This window comes from Saccopteryx leptura, chromosome 7 (genome assembly GCF_036850995.1).
Source record: "Saccopteryx leptura isolate mSacLep1 chromosome 7, mSacLep1_pri_phased_curated, whole genome shotgun sequence".
In the NCBI taxonomy this organism is placed as follows: Eukaryota; Metazoa; Chordata; class Mammalia; order Chiroptera; family Emballonuridae; genus Saccopteryx; species Saccopteryx leptura.
This window is the reverse complement of record NC_089509.1, coordinates 91,421,018-91,433,512: the sequence shown is the minus strand read 5'-3', so window position 1 is coordinate 91,433,512 and position 12,495 is coordinate 91,421,018. Positions and strand designations below refer to the sequence as shown.

Below are 12,495 nucleotides of genomic sequence, written 5' to 3'. Positions count from 1 at the left end.
ACGAGATTTGAATCTCAGAGGCCTCTTCAATTATTGAAATTTATTTATTTACTTAAAAATAAATAAATGGCATTCTCATTTGTGCTATGATTGCTAAAAGCCTGGCCACAAGAAAAATGGGCCCAAAGCAGAGTGTCTAGAACAAAACTCTGAACACATTCTAAGCTCCCATCAATATCTACCATGAAGGTGGATATAGCTTCCTAGGTGAAAGATATTGTTTTCAGATTCAAAGTATCATAATCTTGGAATATCAATTTTTGTAGATTATATTTTCCTTTATGATTTGGTTTATCAACTCTTTGCTTTTTTTTAAGCCTACTGAAATAATCATGAAGTCCAAAAAATATATCAAATTGATGTAGAGTTCCAAAATTTTATCTAGCATGGTATAAACTTCTTTTTCATTTGCTTGTTCATGCATGAAATAAAAATGTGAGAATGACAGGACCTGGTCGGGTAGCTCAGTTGGTTAGAGTGTAGGCCTGATATGCCAAGGTTGCTGGTTCAATTCCTGGTCAGGACACATACAAGAATCAATCAATAAATACATAAATAAATTGAAAACAACTTGATTTTTCTCTCTCTTTCTATCTCCCTCTTTTTCTCTGTTTTTCCCTAAGATTAATAATTTTTTTTTAAATGTGAGAGTAATAAAGATCAGTAAGAAAAGTAATGATTGATGCTGGTGTTGTGAGATTTTAGAAGTAATATTACATATTTATAAAATATTTACTACTGCAGAAAATTCATATAGCCGCACTTCTCTCTTTTCTTTCTTTCTTTTTTTTATTTTTATTAAGTGATAGGTAGGGAGGCAGAGAGACAGACTCTCATATGTGCCCTGACTGGGATGCCTGGCAAGCCCCCTAACAGAGATACTGGGCCCATCTGGGGCCACTGCTCTGTTGCTTGGCAACTGAGCTATTTTTAGCACCTGAGGAGAGGCCATGGAGCCTCAGCACGTGGGGCCAACTTTGCTCAAACCATTTGAGCCATGGCTGTGGGAGGGGGGTGAGAGGAGGGGAGGAGTGTAGAAGATGACAGTCATTTCTCCTGTGTGCCCTGATCAAGAATTGAACCTGGGACATCTACACTCTAGGCTGATGCTCTACAGCTGGGCCAACTGACCAGAGCCAAGCTTCTCATTTATGAATTAACATATATTAACATTTTTGGAATTAAAAAAAAAGAATTTGGTTAACATAATTAATATTTTTCTCATTTTTAAATTAGTAATTTCATTTTTTTAAGGTAAAATTCTAAATGGATAAACAGTGAGTATGAATTTTTCCTGGTAAAGTTTTTGCTTTTAGTTGTCCATAAGATGTATAATATTTTTGTGATTAGGGTGAAATGTTCAAGTTTGGCTTCTAACAATTAAGTATTTGCAAGGGAGCTTATTTACATGTTCTTACTGCCTGGTCCTCTAGTCAAAGGTAAAAATCTGGAAGACATGACTACTGGTAATAATCTTTACAGTTCTCTACCAGTAGAAAACATTATCAGTTTTAAGAAAAATGAATAGTTCAAGAAATCATTCAACATTAGTGTTCCTTAAAATGCTGTCTCTTTTATCTTCCTTTGAATTCATTAATTATAGATCTGTCACATGATTTATAGATACCAGCAGAGATGGAGATAGAAATTACTCATGCTGGGAACTCCTACTGGACTCCTGTGAAGAGCTTGGATGCTATTAAATGTTCTTTATCATGAAGAGATTTGGAGATTTAGAATCAAGCCCCATGTTCCCAGAAATTCTAGAACTGTGCAGTCTCTCCCCAAATCCATATTTTAGTCATTTTAAAAATAGGAAGATTGCTTGCATTAGATAAAACTTTTTCTTTTATCAATTACTAAATAGTACAGATGATAAAATTCTGCATCTCTCAGAGGAAAGTATCTGAATTTCTTACGCACACAAAAACCAAATCATTTAAATTATGTCTATTTCATATTCTGAGTACATGCATTTGCAATTAGCTATGTTAGGCATTTTTCTTTCATTTAATTTCATCATCATCAAGTAGTATTTATTAAGCACAAAACCTGGATACCGGTAATTAAATTTCTAGAGGACAACAGGTATTCTTTAATTCATTCTTTCTCTTTAAGAGCTCTTAAATAATCTATCTGATATATGATATTTTTTTCCCCTTAGTAAAAATTGTCTTTTTATTTTTAATTATTCCATTGATTTGAGAGAAAGGAAGAGTGAAAGAAAGAGAGGGGAAGGGAGGGGGGAGGGAGAGAGAGAGAAGAGTCAACTCGTTATTCTACTCAGTTGTTTCATTTAATTGTACACTCACTGGTTGCTTCTTATATGTGCCCTGACCAGGGATTGAACCCATGACCTCAGCATGCTGGCATGACACTCTATCCACTGATAGAGTGCAAAAATCATCTTTATATTTTAATTTTACCCTATTATTTCAAGGTTGTATAAGACACATTCTACTTTAAAGTCAGTATATTCAAATAAAAAAATTAGACTCTGTGGTATTTGTTTTTGCTATATTAATATTCTACCTCAATTTTTAAAAATATCACTATTCTAGAATATATATTTTCTAATTTTGATTAATTCTTAAGGTAAAAAAAATAAGAAGTTTAAGTTAGTACAATCAATAGATGTAAAAATGCACTTTCTCCAAAAAATGGTTCAATTAATATAGTATATCAAAAGCAAAGCAAAAAAAGTCACTAATTTTAGAATTCAAAGTGTTTAGCAAATAAGAATGAAAATATGTAAGGTCTTCAGTCTGAAAAATCAGGATTTTATATGAAAAAAAACCCTTTTTTTTATGTGGCTTTTGAAAAAGGAGAGTATTTTTCCTCAAGGTATTTTTTTCTAACTGCAACAAAGACAATGTTTCTTTTCACAGTAACAACAGCACATTAAATTTCAATCACGAGAGTAAAATTTTAGAAAAGCGCCCTCATGACATACTAATTTTATTCCATTCACAGTCTTTGGGTCACGAGACGTTAACACACATACTTGTATGCAGTATCCATTATTCCTGGAAGCAATTGCCCTGCACTTCAGGACAGAAACCGAAGTGAAACTACAGACATGCAGTAATGTGTGCTCTTGTTTAAGCATGTTAGCATTAATACTTCGCATTGTATTTGACTGTTACGGTCAATGGTCCGTTTTTACATTGCCAAGCAAGCTCAAAGGGATGCTTCAAAGGGGTCGGCAGAGAACTCTAGATGCGAAAGCAGTCTGAAATGGCACACACTGTGTCCTAACATGAGCAGGGAAGAGTTTCCGGACTTCTTGGCTGGAATTTAAATATTTAAGCACTTGGATAATTCTGAATAGAGGGAAAAAATGTTATTTTGTTTGCCGAGGGATTCACTTCCAAGAGGGAATCCTAGGTAGCTAGATGCTCTTAGGTTTCAAATAGAGATTTTACTTCTCCATTAGAAATAACTCAAATAACAGTTGAAATGATAGAAAGCAGTCCCCTGAAAGGTAAGGGTGAAAAAAAAAATAAAGAGGCCTTCAATTATAGTCACAGTCACTCAGGGGTTTTACATCTGGCGAGAGGTAGCCTATCTTTGCTTACACCAGCTGAAGTCCCCAGGAGAATACAGCACACAGAATCCACAGGAAGAATTTGGTCATACTTTTCTAAGTAGTTTTGTTTTCAAAACCCACCTTCCCTAAAGGGAAAAAAAAACACCTTGAGAACCAATTAGTGGCATAAAGGGCCAGGAGAAAAAGACTGTGCTCTGGCAGAACCATTATTTTGTCGATTTCGGGTAAAAACCTTAGGCCAGATGCTAAAGTGATGTCCCCCCTGTGCTTACCTCCCCTTTGGCCCAGGGATGTGCAATCTGTTACATTTGTGTCCTCTGAATAGAGACAGGAAAAAAGTCTCAAAACAATTTTTGTAAAACATAATCCTGAATGACAGAATGGGGGGCACTTTTCTGAGGAGTAACAGTGGATTATAAGGACAGAAAAAGAACAGAGAAGTTCTTTCTTTTTTTCCTAGTTAATCAGATTTCTCGTGGGTAATGCTTAGGACTCTACCCTTTACACTGCAAAAAAGTAAACAAGACAAATGGATACTAAACATCCACAATAAGGCTAAATTCATGATTGATGCTTCTTACTGTTTAAGATCAGCTATAAATATGCTGTCCAGTGTTTCTTAATGGTGTGATCGTCTGACTCAGCAGACCAGCACCAGGAAAAGAAATCTACATAAATGGAAAGTGAAATCTTTCTTCAAGAAACAGGACTGTTAGAAACTGCTTAGGTAAGGAGATGTTCACTCTCACAAACATGGATATACATATTAAACCAGCTCTCCAATATCTGTTTAAGCTTAAGTTATTGCCTGTAAAAAAAGCTAAGATGTTTGCTTTTAATTTCCAAAGAGTTATTTCACTTTCAATTTTACTTGGAATAAATTCTGCAAATAGAGCTGTCTTTAGTAATAAGAAGACTAATATCAAGCTGATGTCCACAAACATGACCAACACTCATCCTCAAACACAGTACTTGCTTAGATGGCTTGGCTACAAATGACAAGCCTGATACAAGATAATTCCAGGCATGCGTCCTTGCTCTTTAGGAATATGTGTCGATCAGAAGAAATGAAAGAGCCTTCCTCTCAGGGCAGCATAGACAGGATCCGAAGTCAGGCTGCCTGGGTTCCAAGCTCAGTTTAAGCGATTCCTGGCTGTGTGACCACAGTCACATAAGTACTATGTGGAGAGGCACCAACCGCCACAATCAGCCATTTCCTTTTGATGAAATGACATGACAATAATCCAGTGTGAATGTAAAGAACAAAATCAGAAAAGTCACCTGAAATAATTATATGCTGTCCTGCACATAGTTGCACTGAGAACAATGAATGTTATCTGTTGCTGTTCTCATTATTACTATTATTTTCCCTCTGCTCCTGGTTCTGCATTTCTGAGCCAGATTGGAGAGTTTGACAGACTGGATGAAGGGCCTCAGTTCTTCATCCTTCTCTGTACCCACACTTTGCCACTGCTTCATCATGGGTGCATTGTGTTTCCTCATGCCTTGGACTGCTTTTGGAATCAACCATATGACTTGTTTTGGCCAATGGTGTGTGTGTGTGTGTGCATGCGTGTGTATGTGTATGTGTGTGTGTTTGTGTATGTCTGTATATGAATGTGCACGTGTGTGTGTGTGTGTGTGTGTGTGTGTTTAGTGCCTGTGAGCCTGCTTGGATCCCAGAACTTATGAAGATTCATCCATTGCTGTGGACCCTCTGACAACTTACAGCATAATAAAAGTATGCTAAAGCTAGCCTCCTGGGCCAAGACACATGAATGTGGGGAGCACGGTCAGACTTGTCAACCTATGGTGTGACAGAGAGACACGCCCTGAATCGGAATCCCTCTACCGGCCCTGCAGAGTCACGAGGGTCATGAAGAAAAGAAAGGATTTCTAATGTATGTCATTAAAATTTTGTCACTATTTATTATGCAACAAAAGCTAACTGATCCAAGGAGTGCATTAAAGAGTTGTCTCTCCACAATGCATTTCTTACTCTCTAGGAAAAAGACATCAGCCCAGTGTCTGTGTCTTAAACAAAAGGGATATGGTAAGTTGAAGAAGAAGAATGTGTCAACAAAACCAGGATTCTAGGACCCGGGCTGCTGCTAGAAACCCTAAACTAGGCATTCTTGGCTTTTGTGTGGGAGATGGCACATGTTATTAATACAAGATTATTTAAAAATGGCTAACATTTATTGAAAGTTTATCATAGGCACTGTGCTAGGCATTTTATATATGTCTCTTTTTGTCCTCACAAGAGCACCAGGAGGCAGGCACTACTAATTTTACTCTTTTTACAAATGTAGAAACTGAGGCATATTGAGGACACGTATCTTGCTACAAAGGGTGAGAGCAGGTAAGGCAGGGTTCCAACTCAGAAAGTCTCATTGTCCAGCAGGAGCTGAGGATCAGCTCACACATGTCTGCCTCTGTCATCACTTTACTGCTTTAATCTCACTGTCCCTATTACTTTATTTAATTCTTAGAGCCCTGGGGATTAACTATTGTTTATTATCCCATTCTACAGATGAGGAAATGGGAACATAGCAGGTCCCTGCTAGCAGGCAGTGGAGTTGGATTTGAACACTGTATTAACAGCTATGGTCAATGTGAAAGAGCAGGATCATATTTTCCTTTTATTGGGGGGGGGGGCTATAAGCTTCTGCAAGTTCACCATGGTTATCTTCAAGTGTATAAAATGTGATAACAGACCTTTAGTTTATGCTACAATCACTCACAGGTTCCACTGTGCTTTCTTTCCTACAAGCATAATTTTCTTATTTGCTGCCTTTATGTTGACTTTTTTTTTTCCTTTCTCTTTTTAGTTTGGATTGTATATTTTTAGGTTCAAGTCTGTCAGGTTACAAACTCAGAGTAATTTTAACAGAGTAATAAAAAGAAAGCAAGAAAGAATATTAGTAATGATGGATTGGCAGAACCACATCTAGGAGACTAAATTAACCCCTTAAGGAATGAAAAGAGGCCACGTGTTCACACACCCACTTCCTGAGGGCGGCAGGAGAGCCCTGGCGGTTCACGCCTTCACACCCATTCTCCACCCAGCCTTCGAGCACAGCAGCCACGTCGCTAACACCCACTTCCTGAGGGCAGCAGGAGAGCCCAGTGGTTCACGCCTTCACACCCGTTCTCCACCCAGCCTTCGAGCACAGCAGCCACGTCGCGAAGTACCTTCGCACTGATGCGAAGACAGCCTTTTTACCTACCTTAAAAGCTGCACCTCCATGGATGATAGATTTGATGAAAATTCCCAAGTCGGTTCCCGTTTCTCGAGATTTGTTCCCTTTCAAGCTCACGCCCAGACCAGCGGAACCGGAGTCATTCAGAGGGATCTCAAAGGTGAGTTGATCAGTTGTCTCGGGGGAGAGAGCATGGCAGTCAGGCTCTCCCTTCTGTCGGGGAAACACACAGAAAACGAGCAAAGGAAGAAATCAGGTTAATATTTATACACTTCTGTGGCCAAACATAGATACGTTTTCTAAGACAGTACGGCTGGCTCTAACAGCTGTCTTCCTGTTCCCGATGGACACAGGGTGGTCTTTTCCCTCTGCAAGGGGCCACCACCACACCCATGGGGTAGCGGGAGGGTTTGGGGGAATAATATTTGGTGATGGGCAACAGAGGGGATCCTTTGGCAAGACCGAGGCATGGCATTTGAAACATCGCATGTGTATTTGAAAATCCAGCAGAATATTCTCGATCATTAAAGAGTCTGGGCATTAGACTTAGGAATGCATGGGTACCAGACCTGAGAGGTAGTGTGGTTGTAACACTTTCATTTTACAGGTGAATAAACAGAACTTAGAGTAGAAATATAACAACATTTTGAAGAGATAGCTGGCTTAAATAATTTAAAACATATCATTTACCACACAAGCAATGCTACTGATCAAGACTGTCAATAGGATACAGAACATTGAAAAAATAAAATGTTATTTTAAAGTTACAGACATGTCATTTGTAATGGCTATCACTGAGTTAAAATTTACTTTGTCAAAACTCAGGCCTTACGAATGCTTCTTTGGGTAGTATATCAGACCTGTAATCCATCTTCGAACCTAAACAAAAATGATAACGTACAACAGATATGCATGTCCTCATTGACAAATGCCTTCTAGACCTAAGAACAGCCATTCTCAAAATACAGAGGATGGTGGCAAAAGGCACACGTTGGGTTCAGGTATCCGGGGAGAAGCCCGTGGTTAATCACATTTGGTCCCTCATGTTTCCAAATATGCTCTAGTGGCAATAGGGAAGTGCTGGCCACCTGACCAGCTCAGCAGATGGCCCTTCTGCGGCCCTCTGAAGGCTGTGGCCCTGTGAGACTGCCACCGGGGTGGACATTTGAAAATGAGAAAGCCCTGGGAATCATCACTTTCTTCTAGGTCAGCAGTTCCTTCCTCTGTATCATTATGTCTAGAGGCTCTCATCTTAAGGTCACTTTGAGGGGCTTTGATGTCAAATTACGTATTTTAAAAATTACTGTGAATGCCTGCATGTCAGTCACAAAATAACAACTACAAAATCAGAGGCAGCAAAGAACCTATAATTAAAACAGGATTAGGAGGTCTGATCATAGCCAGATCCCTGGGAGTGGCATTTTCAACTCCTACCAAAATAGAAAGAACCCATGTCGACCTTTAAAGGAATAGCTCCTTCGTTTAATTTCATTGTCAATGAAAGTTAGCTGTAAAGATTTTTGACAGTTGGTGGTTTCAAAGAAATGAAACTTTATTGCTTAATTTAATAAACTTATTACTGGTTAACTCTTTTAACTAACTCATTTTATTATCGTAGGGGAAAAATCCCATTATTTGATTCCAACTAGTTGTATTTTTTTTCTATTGGAATTCCAGAATTAAATACTAAATGTAAGTTATTAGCCTTTGTCTTCCAAAATGCCCTATTTAGAATCCATAACATTTCATAATCATTTTAGGTTTCCAGGCCTCTCTGGGATTTGGTTAATTTAAGTCTAATAAAGTTCTACTGAATTAAAGTGCAAATTAAAGAACAGCAGTTCTTACTAGAAGTTCGTGAAAAAAAAAAAGACTAGGAAGCTGCTGGCTTCTTACCTCCCAGAGACAAAGTGAGAGGAGGACAAGCTTTGCTGCAGTCATTCCTTCACTCCACTTCATTCTACCGTCAGATCGGTTTTCCTCTGGCAACTGTTTAATTCTGAGTAAGAGCAACAACTACCATGTGTACTAACACCTTTCATTTACTACAGAAGTGGTAAAAACAAAATAGAAACCAGGTGATAGCACAGTTATCTTTTCACGTTAAACTTACAGTTTACCTTTTCTAAGTCCCCGATATGTGAGAGACAAATCTAACAAAAACAAACCAGCGCTGACTCTGACGGGTGGTTCTGTTCTGAGAACTGTGCACGTAGCAGTAAGTATGCTTACCTACTATTCATAGCATGCCTCTGGGGGTTATTACTGTGCCCACTCACAGAGGAGGAAACTGAAGTGCACAGCACCATGCGTGCACGTGAGTAACCACCACGTCTGCGCGTGTGGAAGTAGCATGCTCACGGTCCGTAAGAACAGTCAGTGTTGGAGCTTTCTGCAGCCCAGACAGGTGGTTCCTGTGTCAGATTCTCAGCTGCTATTCTAAGTCTCAACTTCTGTGAATCACCATGACTTGACCTCATTGCCAGAAATTCCAAGACAGATTTCTACAGTGATAGTAAGACGCCATGCAATTTCACATTCTTCAGCCAATTTCAGTTGTGTTTTATATCTTTCTTATGTTATACCGGGCACAAGCCATAATTAGTGGTCTCTAATAATAGCAAACTTACCAATGGCAAAGGAAGCCATTACAGTAGTTAACACAGCCATTTCCGCTCTTAGAAATAAATGTCCCTTTACCTAATGTACAAAAAAAAATCAATATGCTGAGTGCCTTCCTCCAATAATCTTGACTCCACTAGTAGCTCTGTACATTAAACTCAAATCTTGCCTGACAACATTTTGGAGCACGATAAAAAGAGGTATAAAGTCCTCATCAGGGCCCCAAATGCAGGACCTTGGTTATAGGCTGAGCCCAAAAGCAATGGCTCATCGGACCTTAAACCCTCCCTGGCTTCCTGTATTTCAGACAAGAGCTTTTCCCACACTCTGTCAGCAGTATCCCTTGTTTTTCCCACCTAAAACATCTAGTGTGGGGGGAAAAAAAACTAAAGAGGCATGCCTGGCATAATAAAGAAAATCTTATAAATTTCTTTAAAAAAAAAAACCTTTTCACGATCCTTTATCTTTTGCCATGAGCGGTCATGTCTCTAGATTCAGAGTCCTTGAGACTCCTAGAGCAGGGCCCCGGATGGATGCCCGGATGTCCACACTGCATGTGCCCAGGCCTCATGTCCTAGTGCCTGTGCTGGGCCAGCCATATGGGATCCTCAACTCAGCACGACTGACATTGGGGGCCCTGATCATTCTTGGTTTTAAGGACTGTTCTGTGCATTTTAGGATATTTAGCAAAATCCCTGGCTACTAACCATTAGGTACTCATAGCTCCTTCTCCAGTTGTGACAACCAAAACAGCCTTTAGACCAGTGGTTCTCAACCTGTGGGAAGCGACCCCGGCGGGGGTCAAACGACCAAAACAAAGGGGTCGCCTAAAGCCATCGGAAAATACATAATGCATATCAGGTATTTACCTCCCAATCATAACTGTAGCAAAATTACAGTTATGAAGTAGCCACCAAAATTATTTTTTGGTTTGGGGTCACCGCAACATGAGAAACTGTATTGCGGGATCACAGCATTAGAAAGGTTGAGAAGCACTGCTTTAGACATTACCAAATGTCTCCTGGGATCAAAATTGCCTCCAGTTGAGAACCATGGCCCTGAATCAATAATTGCCAAATGTAGTCAAGGTCAATTAAGGCTATCAGGATCCAGAGAGGCATCTGGGACTGCAGGACTGCTTATCTATATGTTCTCAAGTCCCAGGAGGGCATCACAGAAGAAGCCCCTTCAGCTGACCACGTCTCTGGCTCATAGGTTCATGACTGACCACCTAGTTGGTCAGAATGAACTACTAGGGAATTCTTCACTTAGTTGCGTCTTGTTTTATAGCAGCTCATTTTCCAGAGGCAGAAGTGTGAGCTTTGTAGCATGAACAGCGTAGGAAAAGTGGTAAATACTAAATTCATTGGTTTCATATGTAAAATACTACCTTTTGCTTACATAAGAATCGAGAAGAAAAATGCAGCTTACCAAGTGATACTTGTTAGGTCAGTTATGCTTACACATATGTTGTTTTGTACTCTTATTTATTAAGAGTCACAGAATTATATAAAATAGTATTGAAACAAAGACTTTTAATCATGTGAGAATAGTATATGAAATTGTCACAAAACCTTATGTGTACAGTATATTTCAATGATGTAACATATACATTTATACATATAGTCAGACAACTACTCATTCACCTTTTACCAACTTGCCTCCTGTCTCGCATCACTGATTTCTATAGAAAAAACTTGGTTATCTACTGGCACTGAAATATAAACTAGTCTTACATAGTTGTATATATGCTAGATACATATATTCTTTTAAAACTATATATAATATATAATATGTAAACATATTCTATAAACATGTCTAGTATATTTATAGCTCCTCTTAAAGTCACCAGTGACCTCCATGTTGCTCAAGATGCTGGTCAGTTCTCACCTTTCATGTTTCTTGTAGCATTAGACTCAATTGTTTAAGAACCACTTCTTGAAATACTTCCTTCTCTGGGTCCCAGGACATAACTCTTTCATATTCACTTGGTCCCAGGACGTAACTCTTTCTATTTCACTGTCAGCTCCTTTTCAATCCCCTTTGCAGATTCCTTTTCATTTCACTATCCCTAAATTCTAGAATGTTCTAGGAATTATTCATCTGACCTTTGGTTTTCTTTCCCGTCCTCACTTTCTAAGTTACTTCATCTAATTTCATGGTTTTAATGATCATTTACACACGCACAAGTCACGAACTCCTATCTCCACTCCACTCCGCTAAACTATAGATGTATATAACCAATATTCTAGTTCAGCAAACTCATTAGTCAACAGAGCCAAATATCAACAGTACAACAATTGAAATTTCTTTTGAGAGCCAAATTTTTAAAATTTAAACTATATAGGTAGGTACATTGTTACTAACTTAACTAGGGTACTCTTAAACTGGCCTTTGCTATAAACATCCTCAGTCTGATTGAGCGTGAGGCTCACGAGCAGTGGTTTGCCGACCACTGTTAGTGATCAACTCCATTGGGACTTTTACCTTGAAGTTACCATGGTCAAATAGATCATCCCTTGAAATTGTTCCTACTGAACAAGTTAATGGCAATTTCTTCCCAACATTCAAGCAAGAGATCTCAGTGTGATCGTTGACTCCTTTCTTCTCTCACAATGTGCATCCAACCCATCCTGTAGGTCCTACTTTAAAAACACACACAGGATCTTACCACCCTGCCTCAACCACTACTTCTCACCTGACCCTCTGTGACAGTGCCTCCTTTGTGCCTGCTTGCTCTCACTTTCTCCTCTCCAGGTCATTCCTCAACACACAGCAGTCAGCGCGTTCCTATGAGACCAAATACTCAAAACCTTCTAGTAACTTCCCACCTCATTCAGAGAAAAACCCAGTCCTTAATAATGTCCTGTATACTCTACAAAAGCTCAGTGCCCGAACTCAGCTCTCTGACCACTTCTACTCACCCTGCACCTGCCACGGGGGCCTTCTTATTTTCCTTCAGTGCCAGCTGCATGCCTCTGCCCCAGGCACTTTGCATCACCTCTTTCCTTTGCTCTGAATGCTCCTCCCCTACATTCCTGAAGACCTTATTCCCTCACTTCCTTTTATTCTCTGTTGGAATGCTAACCTATCAGTGAGGTGTTTCCTGACCATTCAGCT

General features: G+C 39.2%; 1 protein-coding gene across 2 annotated transcripts in view; it reads right to left on the bottom strand.

Annotated features, from left to right (window-relative positions):
- PARD3B (par-3 family cell polarity regulator beta) overlaps nt 1-12,495 on the bottom strand; it is a 1,075,922-nt gene that overhangs the window by 451,342 nt on the left and 612,085 nt on the right. For both annotated transcript variants that reach the window (XM_066346722.1, XM_066346721.1), the window contains exon 11: nt 6,781-6,966. In XM_066346722.1, coding sequence (XP_066202819.1) covers nt 6,781-6,966 — 186 coding nt within the window. The remainder of the gene's footprint in view (nt 1-6,780; nt 6,967-12,495) is intronic.